General features: G+C 34.8%; 1 protein-coding gene across 19 annotated transcripts in view; it reads right to left on the reverse strand.

Annotated features, from left to right (window-relative positions):
- Positions 1-13,633, reverse strand: part of LOC123547155 (Kv channel-interacting protein 4-like) — a 548,972-nt gene that overhangs the window by 57,597 nt on the left and 477,742 nt on the right. Inside the window, exon 1 of one of the 19 annotated variants that reach the window (XM_053551438.1) lies at positions 76-880. The exons of the other annotated variants lie outside the window; for them this stretch is intronic. Coding sequence (XP_053407413.1) covers positions 76-145 — 70 coding nt within the window. The 5' untranslated portion in view covers positions 146-880. Of the gene's footprint in view, positions 1-75; positions 881-13,633 lie in introns of those variants that run through there. 19 annotated transcript variants of the gene reach the window in all.

The following is a 13,633-nucleotide window of genomic DNA, read 5'->3' on the forward strand; positions in this document are numbered from 1 at the left end:
CACCAAGAAAATTACGACGGAGAAAAGTTTGGAAATACAGCTTAAGAATTTTGTGACAAAAAAGTGAGGACTTACGTGTCTCCTTTGTCAGTAGCAGGTGCTTCCGTAAAGGCGGGAAAAGGCGGTATAAGATCATTCGAAACATCCAGCTTCTCGTGCACGAGGAATATGACAACAAGAATTCGTTTGACTCTATTCCAGTGTAAAGTAAATATATGGTAAATTATTTTTTTAAATCAAAACAGAGCACTTCAAATATGATAAAACTATATCCTTTAACATAAGCAGACGGTGAACTCTTTTCAAACTACCAGGACGGGCGCCAGTTTTTTCGAGAAAAGAAAACTCCAGTCTGATGATACTGCATTTTACCATCTTAAGTACTTTTTTCCTAATCCAATACGGATATATCGGAATCTTTTAAATAATTCCGTTCGAATGCACTTTATCACGTTCTACAACTATACCACAATCGGAAATATCAAAATATATTCATTCACAAAAAAAAAGAAAGCGTCATAAGGCAAGATGTTAGTTTCTTGTATAAATTAATTCCTCATCAGCCTTTACCGCATAAACAAAAACATAAAAACGTTAATTATCCATAGACACCTGTAAGTCAACAGCTGTATGCAGCCGGATGTATCTTTACATGAATGATTAATCACGTGGAAATCAATAACAATGCCGCGAGTTCATAGAATGTATACTAACAGGCATGTTATAGAATTAACCTTATGATCTTAAGCAACAGATTATTCCTTTATTATCCACAGCTCAACTGATTTTGCTAACTGCATCAATTCTTTCTACTGCGAATAACACTTTATCCAGCGATAACGAGTCTTGAAGAATCATACAGCAGAAAAAAAATGTTATTTCGCGTCTCAAGCAGCGAGTTGTATGCAATTCAAATGTTAGAATATTTCATGTTCAATATTAAACGATAGCAGATCGGTGGCATCACATCCAGTTAATCGATCGTTTAGTTACACTGGTCTGGCGGCCGTCTACTAATTCGATAAACAACGATTGGATAGACGTGAATCCATATTGTACTTGCAAATGTATAAACAAAATTATTCTTCTTTAGCAAATTAGCTTAATCTATACTGTACGTCGAGATTTCTTGGGCACGTGACTGTTCTGTCACTGTGTCTAAACATACATGGAAATTTTTACTCGATGATGTTTTTTGAGTTAGGACAATTTTATTATAAAAGAGATTCTGACACATATTAAATATCAACTTAGCATGTTTCTATTTATGTTTTCCGACAGTTTAAAGACACCGATATATTGTTTTAAGTGTCTTAAATGTTTAATATCCAGATGTCCAATCTGGAGTTATATCCCTTTATTTACGCACATTTTCCCCATTACTACATGAATAGAATTAGTTTAAGAAGTACAACTTTTTTGGCGCAAAACATTTTTTTCCTTCGAGTACCAATAAACACATACAAAATAGTGTAGCTATATGTTCAGTCAATAAATAAATATATAGGATGGAACAGTTACAAAACAAATAGCATGTATGCAAATTATGTTACCGAGTAATGTAGGGCCTTAGATATAAAAACAAGAGCTGTCTCCATAGGATGACACATGCCCCCGATGGCACTTTGAATGAATATATAGTTATGGCCGATGTTAGAGTTTAGGACCTTTGACCTATGGAACTGGGTCTTGCGCGCGACACGTTGTCTTACTGTGTCACACATTCATGCGTAGTTATTTGAAAATCCATGCATGAATGACAAAGATATGGACCGGACACACCCATCAATGCACTATCATGAAAAATGACCTTTAACGTCTAAGTGTGACCTTGACCTTTGAGCTACGGACCTGGGTCTTGCGTGCGACACGTCGTCTTACTGTGGTACACACATTCATGCCAAGTTATTTGAAAATCCATCCATGGATGACAAAGATATGGACCGGACACGCCCATCAATGCACTATCTTTTAACGTCTAAGTGTGACCTTGACCTTTGAGCTACGGAACTGGGTCTTGCGCGCGACACGTCGTCTTACTGTGGTACACATTCATGCCAAGTTATTTGAAAATCCATCCATCGATGACAAAGATATGGACCGGACACGCCCATCAATGCACTATCCTTTAATGTCTAAGTGTGACCTTGACCTTTGAGCTACGGACCTGGGTCTTGCGCGCGACACGTCGTCTTACTGTGGTACACATTCATGCCAAGTTATTTGAAAATCCATCCATCGATGACAAAGATATGGATCGGACACGCCCATCAATGCACTATCCTTTAATGTCTCAGTGTGACCTTGACCTTTGAGCTACGGACCTGGGTCTTGCGCACGACACGTCGTGTTACTGTGGTACACATTCATGCCAAGTTATTTAAAAATCCATCCATCGATGACAAAGATATGGACCGGACACGAAAATTGCGGACAGACTGACAGACCGACAGACGGACAGACGGTTCAAAAACTATATGCCTCCCTTCGCGGGCATAAAAATACAATATAAAATTTTATGAACATATGTAGTTTTTACATTATTCTAGAGACACTTAAATTTACTACTTTTGAAATATTCTACCAACGTTCGGATTTATAAAGCATTGACATTTAACTCACGCCAAATAACATCAAATATGACATATTCCTTCTTCCTTTTATGTTTTATATAGAAGTTCTTTGACATAAGTTTCTGTATTGAATATATATATATATATATTAATCAATATAAATAATTTCACGCGGCGTCAGCGTCTATTTAAGATTCTTATTTCTGACCACTAACGAAGTCACGTTACATTTGCATATTATCAATACAGCGAAATATAATGTTATAAACAAGTTAATAAGGGCGGTTAATTGAACTATTCCCAGTCGTATTCTTGCGCGCATACAAACTAGGTCAATCAAAGCGAGCAATTGTTCTGAGAACCAACGGCATGATTGACAAGAACACTACAGAGAAATCATATCTTCAGTGGCGGAATGTGATTTCTGAAAAAGTTTTCCCACTTTATGACATGTTATTGATTGTGTAACTAACTACCCAGCTGGCGTAATAGTACACCGAAGGCAGCAGTAAAAGCGTGTCCACTGACCTTAAAATGTTTCATTAGCTTATTAAACAACTTATCAAAACCATTGAAAAAAAAGCATTAATACTTTTATTACTGTTTTCTAAATATAAAATGGTCTATCGTCTAATATACCACTGTTAACAGTTAGAATGCGAAAAAATGTGTAATTATTAGGACTTTCATCTAAACTGTGAACTGTAGTTTATTAGAAAATAAACCACAAGAAAGGTTATGTTCACTTTAACATGCTTATAAACCTATGTGCGTGATAATGAACAAAACTTTGACGCGCGTCAAAGGCGTTATGAAACATTAAGTCAACTTTTATTTTTCAAAGACTGCACATGCTATATTAACCTTTAGCCTGCTGGCGGCAAGTGATTCTACCTTTGCGACCAGTGCAGACCAAGATCAGCCTGCACATCTGTGCAGGCTGATCATGGTCTGCACTGTTCGCTGTTCAGTCAGTAAATTGTCAGTGAACACCCCTTGAATAATAAGTGCCCAGATTAAATGATGGATCAGTCTATTTTAGAAATTTAGCAGGCTAAAGGCTAAAACCGAATTTCTTCCATGATACATTACATATCATAATTGCTGTACCTTACCTTGAAAAATAAAATCAAGATACTGTGATATTATTTCGCCTCATATCGAACAAGATAAAAATGAATAAAATCGTCCTCTGAAACATTACAAATATTGCGTGTTACACATCAGCCTAATGCTATATAAGAACATATACTTTATTCGATTTGTACAGAGTACATCATCAGTATATTAACAAATTATGTTTCAGCTTATATAGTAATCACGTGGTACATTACATCTATACGCTATAAGATACATACAGATGTATATATGTACATTAATGCTAGCCTCGTGCATTAAGCACCATAAAATGTCAATGGAAAAATAATCAAAAACCAATAATTATATCATTTATTATTCATTAAGCTCGATTTATTACGTCATGTCTAAACAAGAGACGTTGCAGCCAACACAGTGTCTGCATAGAGCAACAAAACTTCTATAAATGTTCACGAAATATTCGTGCAAATTGTTATTTTTTTACTTTTTGGGCATACAGAAAGAGTAATTACAAACATGTAATAGAATTTCATCATTAACTGTGTCTGTTTAATTGTAGCAAAGACATCATCAGTGCTTAAAACTATTTACGAAATAAATTGGGAATACTGAAACATATAGCAAATGCTACTTCAATTCATTTGTTGTTATATAAAATGCGCATGTGCAGCTGCACAGTGTTCCCTGTATTCTGTACCACTGTGATTAACCGTCAAAATGAAACCATCCTCGAATTAAAACCTTTAATGTATACGATTATGTATGGCATGTCAAACGTTGCTAAATTATATATGTATGTTATTATTATTGTATGTTTGTAACTGTTATTCAATGTCGTGTCATTCATATTCTAAAATTTGCTACTGTTATTGTATATGTCGTTATTCTTATTGTATGTTCGATATTCTTATAGTAAAAGTCATTATTGTTATTCTATGTTTCGTTATTGTTATTGTATCTTTGATATTGTTATTCAATGTCGTGTCATTCATATTCTAAGTCTTACCATTGTTATTGTATATGTCGTTATTCTTATTGTATGTTCGATATTCTTATGGTAAAAGTCATTATTGTTATTCTATATTTCGTTATTCTTATTGTATCTTTGATATTGTTATTCAATGTCGTGTCATTCATATTCAAAGTGTTACCACTGTTATTCTATATGTCGTTATTCTTATTGTATGTTCGATATTCTTATTGTAAAAGACGCTATTGTTGTTGTATATTCATCATTGTTTTTGTAAGCTTGATATTCTTATTGTATGTGCGATTTCCTGCGATATAAATAGCACAGCGACGCTATACAAATACAATCACATAACATAGAATAAGAATGACACGTTTGAAAATAACTATGGCATGTCAAACGTTGCTAAATTATATATGTATGTTATTATTATTGTATGTTTGTTATTGTTATTCAATGTCTTGTCATTCATATTCTAAAAGTCATTATTGTTATTCTATATTTCGTTATTGTTATTGTATCTTTGATATTGTTATTCAATGTCGTGTCATTCATATTCTAAGTCTTACCATTGTTATTGTATATGTCGTTATTCTTATTGTATGTTCGATATTCTTATGGTAAAAGTCATTATTGTTATTCTATATTTAGTTATTCTTATTGTATCTTTGATATTGTTATTCAATGTCTTGTCATTCATATTCTAAGTGTTACCATTGTTATTGTATATGTCGTTATTCTTATTGTATGCTCGATATTCTTATGGTAAAAGTCATCATTGTTGTTCAATATCTGACGATTCTATTAACAAAACGTGTCATTCTTATTCTGTGTTATGTGATTGTATTTGTATAGCGTCGCTGTGCTATTTATATCGCGGGAAATCGCACATACAATAAGAATATCAAGCTTACAAAAACAATAATGAATATACAACAACAATAACGTCTTTTACAATAAGAATATCGAACATACAATAAGAATAACGACATATAGAATAACAATGATAAGACTTAGAATATGAATGACACGACATTGAATAACAATATCAAAGATACAATAACAATAACGAAATATAGTATAACAATTATGACTTTTACCATAAGAATATCGAACATACAATAAGAATAACGACATATACAATAACAATGGTAAGGCTTAGAATATGAATGACACGATATTGAATAACAATATCAAAGATACAATAGCAATAGCGAAACATAGAATAACAATAATGACTTTTACCATAAGAATATCGAACATACCATAAGATAACGACATATACAGTAACAATAGCAAATTTTAGAATATGAATGACACGACACTGAATAACAATAACAAACATACAATAATAATAACATACATATATAATTTAGCAACGTTTGACATGCCATATACGACAGCATAAAAGGAGCGTCTGAACTTTCTAAAAGCGTAAGAATGACCTTGACGTAAGAAATGAATTGTCATGATACTTACTGGGTTGTCTTGTAGTGTCTAGGTTACATGTTTACTCACTCAAGAGGATGACCGCTTTAATTACTGATATAATTTGTTACATATATTTCTCTTAACATATATGTGACGTCATCAGTAAGGAAGCTGGCTCACAGAATATTGGTGGTGATACTCGAGTGTCCGCTTCTGCCTAAAATAATGCACGAAGCGACACCTAGGGTCTTTCTCTACCATTAAAAGCTGGAAAAGTCGCCATATGAACTGCGTTGTGACAGTTTGATTCTAAAGCCAAAACAAGCAAAAAAAAAAAAATAAATAAAATAATTAAAAAAAGAAACAACGAGACCAAACGCAGAAAATAGCCTAAAATACATTTTACAGACTTTATAAATGTCTGTCCTCAAACTCACTGAATACATCCTTATTTATAGCTACATACCAATTAAAGTACTCCCTGAACTTCGGAAGAAAATATACATACATCTGAAGGAGTTCCCCTTCAATGTATCTATTACTATAATTACATTTACAAAAACGGCTTCTAATTAAAGTTCTAAAGCCTGATTGCATGCACAAGCTGCTCTGCACATCCGGCCTTCAAAATAATTCGATACATTTGCCTCTACAATTTATCGAGAGAAAAATGCACCTTATTTTGGTCTGCATGCAATTTTGCTAGATCAAATCAATGTAACAGGCGATGCTGCTAAGAAATAATTCAATCGGTAATTTATTGTGATACAGGAAATGAAATGTACCTGTGAATTATATGTGGCAATATCATAATGAAAAGTAATTCTTTCATGGGAACGAGATTACTCTGTTCAAAACGCGAAAGAAGACAAAGATGTGCATTATTTCTGACATGAACATATTTTAATATGTAAGCACCTTCGTATTTCAATAAAACACTAATTTATAAATGGTATACATTTTAAAACGTTTTCCAACTTAGTGACGTACTTACGTTGCGCGGCGAAATATACTAAAACAGGTTTGTCCGCGTTGTTGCTAAGCCGGTCACGAAACCTTTAATTTTTTCTTAACTTCATCATATACTGGACGAAAACAGGACTGGTTTATTACTGGCCCGGCAACTCGGGATAGCGTTTGCTTTAAAGGCTACACAAATTACAGGCAGCGGCAGGAGAACTGATATTTATGTTCTTGCAGATATAAACCAAAATATGGAAATGCATGATAACGATGGTCTAGGTCTTTTCACAATCAGTCTTGTGTGGCGCCCATATAACCTGTACTGTGTTGGTGTGCCGTAAAACCCAGAAAGCAGAAGACAAATATTCTAACAAGAGCATGGAACTATATTTTTTACATGTAATATAACTTCCCATTCGGTGTTAGTAGTCCTCTATGGGGAACTATACATTGGATTCATGTCAATATGACTAACATATATTGTAATAGTATGTAAGTAACATCATATTTTGCTGTTTGGTATTACTCGTTCCCGCGGCATCCCGCCATACAGTGTCCAAGAATACCACAATCTATGACTGCAACATGTGTACGTAGGAACAACGAAGTATTTGGCAGATACATCAAAGTATAGGTAATATACACAATCATCTTGGTCAGAATATTCATGTCGGTATCAACAGGTTTGTGAAAGATGGCTGCTTTTATGTAACAGCCTATTTTCTTAACCTGAGGCATTGGTAAGAGATCATTTCCAAGCTATACCTCCATAAATCAAAGATGGAGTCTTCTAATAAATTTGACTGATTTACGAGTGTCACAAAGACAACTTCGAGATACACTATACCAATTATATAAAAATCTAATGCATTAGAAGCAATAAAAAAGAACACACGCCTAGAATCTGGTATAAACATTCTAGCTATAAAGGAAAGTATATATAATAGAAAGCCTGAAGAAATAAAAAAAAGGAGAAATAATTGTTCCAAACAATCGGAACGCCAATGTATCAGTTTTGACGTCATGAACAACCCTGACTCTACAACGGTATTGATATTTAGAGTCAAATGAACTAAAAATGTAAAACATATATGAGCCGCGCCATGAGAAAACCAACATAGTGGCTTTGCGACCAGCATGGATCCAGACCAGCCTGCGCATCCCATGCTGTTCGCTTTCAAAGCCTATTGTAATTAGAGAAATTGTTAGCGAACAGCATGGATCCTGACCAGACTGCGCGTATGCGCAGGCTGGTCTGGATCCATGCTGGTCGCAAAGCCACTATGTTGGTTTTCCCATGGCACGGCTCATATGATCTTTACTTCGTTACAAGTTAATTAATCGTCATATTTACCTTTGTGATTTTCAAGTAGGAAATGGATAAAAACAGATTGTTTACTACGTGCGAGTACCAGCGTCTACACAAGGAAGCAATTACACATAAGGGCAAAAATCAATAGACAATTATACTAAGTGTCTTGAATAAAATCAAATTTGTATGCAGAGGAATTTGTTTGCTAGCTTACTGCATAAATAGAATCGTTTTCATCTGATGCTGTACTAACTAGTCTGAATATATTGCAAAGCCAGTAGTCGACAAATTACACAATTTGGCGTATTCTTCGCGCAAATACCTCGTTAAATATTTCAAAAACAGTACACATAAATACAATAAAAGTGTCGCTGAAGCTTGACTGAATTATAACAATTTTCAGTGATGCAATAAGCTCAAAGCTATGACACCATATTTTAGCTATGGTGCTTATGAAAATGAATGCTGATGTACATTAATTCCAATGAAACTGCTACTCACTCACGGACCTAGCATGCGATCTCGTCAATTAATGGCAACGAAACTAAGACCAAATACACACCAGACCAAAACAACAGCAGCAAAATAACCCAAATATCGTTGAATAGTGTTCTTTGATTTAAAGCTTGATTACTATCAAAATGAATGTACCTGTCACATTTGAATACAAAAGGCATAGTTTACAGCACGTGCACTATATCATACTGAACAGAAAACCTGGATGTTATTCAGGTAATATTACATTCCCCACCCACTTCTCTATCATAAAATAAACGAACGTTTAATTGGGAATTAGCTTATCATATTGTCAGCTTAAGCAAAAATTCATCATGTGTGTAAATGTGTAAACCAATGAAACAAAGAATTTTTACCTGAACATCAAAAGGTTTTTTTGTTGATGTTTTTTTTTTAATCCAGAAACACGCGCACAGTCCGTTTGCTACCAGTAACACAAATGAGAGCAGTACTAACGGCAGTTTTCTACTCAGGAAAATTATGTCATTAATTATGAAGAGAAACACGGAGAACCTATTTTGCCATTTAGTACTGCTAATTGAATTTGCCTACGCGAGACCAAAAACTGCACCCCAGAGCCGAACGTATATCCTTGGAGATGGTGTAATTTGTTTTATTCCTTTATCAGGACCGGTTTTTATTCCTATTTTATATCTTATAAATGACATGTAAGTTAATAATTGATTTATCACCAAATACAAATGTACTATAATGGACTGTAAATTGACATTTCTCCTTGGTAAGCTTCCAGATTTAATCATGATAAAAGCACTAACTTTCTCAGTAGCTATTAAGGTAAACTCTGCATGTCTGATAAACCGGAAGTAATGGCGTTACATTATTTGTCCGAAAATAACATGAAATAAAAACCTGGACCCGTCATATGGAATCGGAAACAAGTCTACGAAATATTGGCAAGTCATATGTGAATTCGTGATGTCCTGTAAATAATAAAGGTTAAGACAAATTCTACATCGAATTTGTTCCGAATGTGCTGATCATTCCAAAAATACTATATCAGTTTTATACATTTGAACTGGAACATAACCATGCACGGAGCAGAGAATATTGCTTGTTGATATAAGTTTTGACTGAAATGCATAAATACGAAAATTCAGAAATAAAAGAGGATCTACAGACTTTATACCGGGCCAATTTATAAACTGCCTTAAATTTTCAAATGAGATTGTAATATTTCGTATATTCAACAGTATAGTCAACCGAAATATATTTGATAACTCTAGGATTCTGCTTATGGTAGGAACTAAAACGTTCACAAAAAAATATGGAACACTTGTCATAAAATAACTCATTTGAAAAATGTGTGCTAAAGGACTTGATCTCGACAATATTGAAAGTACCATTTTTATGAAAACGGTATTCTGTCAAAAAAGGAAAAGCAGACACAAAACGGGCAACACAGGGGCGAATTGTGTTGTTTTCTATATCTCAAATAGAAATACGAGTGATTCCTGATAAATCTTATGTTGTGGTTAGCGGGGTCATTTTATGTACGATATAAAACGAACAAGAATATAATTACTTAATTAAATAATTTCGTAGATCTTTGTCTCATATTACTACGAATGCCATGGTCACTTTTGTTTTGTCACACAAGCAACACCTAATGTAATTGTAATAATGTCAGTTGTTTTCTTTATTTATGAATATCGTCACAAATCAAGTTGTTTTCGTTGACCGATATATAGTATAAAACTGTGTCATTAGTTCGGTATTTCGATCCTTTCATTACTCTTACAACAGTTATTCAGTCTACTATACCTTTAACACTATAATATGGGTGAAGAACAAACAATTTCCGGGGAAAATATTATATTTGTGGACACTGATGACTTTACACTTTCCTAAAAGCTTCGTTCAATAAAACGAGATCATAACCGTGGTTGTGGAACATAAACGCATGTTTACAGTACGCTATTCTCAATTCCTTTGATCTTTACGCTATTATGAAGGTGTAAATTCCTGCAATATCTGTAAGACAAGGTGGTTATGTTTATCGACATTCTGCATGCTGTATGACATATAGATGATGGATACCTATGTGTCGGACTAATTTACTTTGCGTTCCAATGTACAGAGGTGAAGGTCAAAGAATATTGGCTAATCGGTATACGATAAAGTTATAGACATAACAGGTGATTTGTACATCGATAATGATAAAAACAACAACAATAACATTAAAATATTACTTTTACTTTTACAACCGGTACTATTGATAATTAAAAAAATAATAATGAAAATAATAGTAAGAATAAAAGGTTCTTTCAATTCTTTTTTAAAAACCTGACAATAATGATATTAATAATAGTAGCCATGATGATAATAACAATAATGATACTAATATTATGAATATATAATTGCCATTATTGTAGTCGATATTATTATCATTAATAATAGCAGTAGTAGTATCATTATTATTACCATCATAATTATTATTATTATCATTAGTAGTACTACTACTGCTAGTAGTAGTAGTGGTAGTAATAGTATTATCATTATTATTCGTAGTAGTAGTAGTAGCAACAGTAGTAGTGTTAGTAGTTGTAGTAGTAGTGGTAGTAGTAGCCGTAGTAGTAGTAGCAACAGTAGTAATGTAATATTAGAGTAGTAGTAGTAGCAGCAGTATCAGCAGTAGTAGTAGTTGTAGTCGTAGTGATATTAGAGTAGTTAGCAGCAGCAGTACATCAGTAGTAGTAGTTAGTAGTGTAGTTGATATTAGTAGTAGTAGCAGCAGTAGCATCAGCAGTAGTAGTAGTAGTCGTAGTGATATTAGAGTAGTAGCAGCAGCAGTATCAGCAGTTAGTGTAGTAGTAGTAGTAGTAGTAGTAGTAGCAGCAGTAGCATCAGCAGTAGTAGTAGTAGTGATATTAGTAGTAGTAGCAGCAGTAGCATCAGCAGTAGTAGTAGTAGTCGTAGTGATATTAGGAGTAGTAGCAGCAGCAGTATCAGCAGTAGTAGTAGTTGTAGTAGTAGTAGTAGTGATATTAGTAGTAGTAGCAGCAGTAGCATCAGCAGTAGTAGTAGTAGTAGTAGTAGTAGTAGTGATATTAGTAGTAGTAGCAGCAGTAGCATCAGCAGCAGTAGTAGTAGTAGTAGTAGTGATATTAGTAGTAGTAGCAGCAGTAGCATCAGCAGTAGTAGTAGTAGTAGTAGTAGTGATATTAGTAGTAGCAGCAGCAGCAGCATCAGCAGTAGTAGTAGTAGTGATATTAGTAGTAGTAGCAGCAGTAGCATCAGCAGCAGTAGTAGTAGTAGTAGTAGTAGTAGTAGTGTAGTATTAGTAGTAGCAGCAGCAGCAGCATCAGCAGTAGTAGTAGTAGTGATATTAGTAGTAGTAGCAGCAGTAGCATCAGCAGCAGTAGTAGTAGTAGTAGTAGTAGTAGTAGTGATATTAGTAGTAGCAGCAGCAGCAGCATCAGCAGTAGTAGTAGTTGTAGTAGTAGTAGTAGTAGTAGTAGTGATATTAGTAGTAGTAGCAGCAGTAGCATCAGCAGTAGTAGTAGTAGTAGTAGTAGTGATATTAGTAGTAGTAGCAGCAGCAGCAGCAGCAGCATCAGCAGCAGTAGTAGTAGTAGTAGTAGTAGTAGTGATATTAGTAGTAGTAGCAGCAGCAGCAGCAGCAGCATCAGCAGTAGTAGTAGTAGTAGTAGTGATATTAGTAGTAGTAGCAGCAAAAGCATCAGCAGTAGCAGTAGTAGTGATATTAGTAGTAGTAGCAGCAGCAGCAGCAGTAGCATCAGCAGTAGTAGTAGTAGTAGTAGAAGTGATATTAGTAGTAGTAGCAGCAGCAGCAGCAGCAGCATCAGCAGTAGTAGTAGTAGTAGTAGTAGTAGTGATATTAGTAGTAGCAGCAGCAGCAGCAGCAGCAGCATCAGCAGTAGTAGTAGTAGTAGTGATATTAGTAGTAGTAGCAGCAGTAGCATCAGCAGTAGCAGTAGTAGTGATATTAGTAGTAGCAGCAGCAGCAGCATCAGCAGTAGTAGTAGTAGTAGTAGTGATATTAGTAGTAGTAGCAGCAGTAGCATTAGCAGTAGTAGTAGTAGTGATATTAGTAGTAGCAGCAGCAGCAGCATCAGCAGTAGTAGTAGTAGTAGTAGTAGTGATATTAGTAGTAGCAGCAGCAGCAGCATCAGCAGTAGTAGTAGTAGTAGTAGTAGTAGTGATATTAGTAGTAGTAGCAGCAGTAGCATCAGCAGCAGTAGTAGTAGTAGTAGTAGTGATATTAGTAGTAGCAGCAGCAGCAGCATCAGCAGTAGTAGTAGTAGTAGTAGTAGTGATATTAGTAGTAGCAGCAGCAGCAGCATCAGCAGTAGTAGTAGTAGTAGTAGTAGTGATATTAGTAGTAGCAGCAGCAGCAGCATCAGCAGTAGTAGTAGTAGTAGTAGTAGTAGTAGTGATATTAGTAGTAGCAGCAGCAGCAGCATCAGCAGTAGTAGTAGTAGTAGTAGTAGTAGTAGTGATATTAGTAGTAGTAGCAGCAGCAGCATCAGCAGTAGTAGTAGTAGTAGTAGTAGTGATATTAGAAGTAGCATCAGCAGCAGTAGTAGTAGTAGTAGTAGTGATAGTGATATTAGAAGCAGCATCAGCAGTAGTAGTAGTAGTAGTAGTAGTAGTAGTAGTAGTAGTGATATTAGTAGTAGTAGCAGCAGCAGCATCAGCAGTAGTAGTAGTAGTAGTGATATTAGTAGTAGTAGCAGCAGCAGTAGTAGTAGTAGTAGTAGTGATATTAGTAGTAGTAGCAGCAGTAGC

The sequence above is a fragment of the Mercenaria mercenaria genome, chromosome 9, assembly GCF_021730395.1.
Source record: "Mercenaria mercenaria strain notata chromosome 9, MADL_Memer_1, whole genome shotgun sequence".
Classification (NCBI taxonomy): Eukaryota; Metazoa; Mollusca; class Bivalvia; order Venerida; family Veneridae; genus Mercenaria; species Mercenaria mercenaria.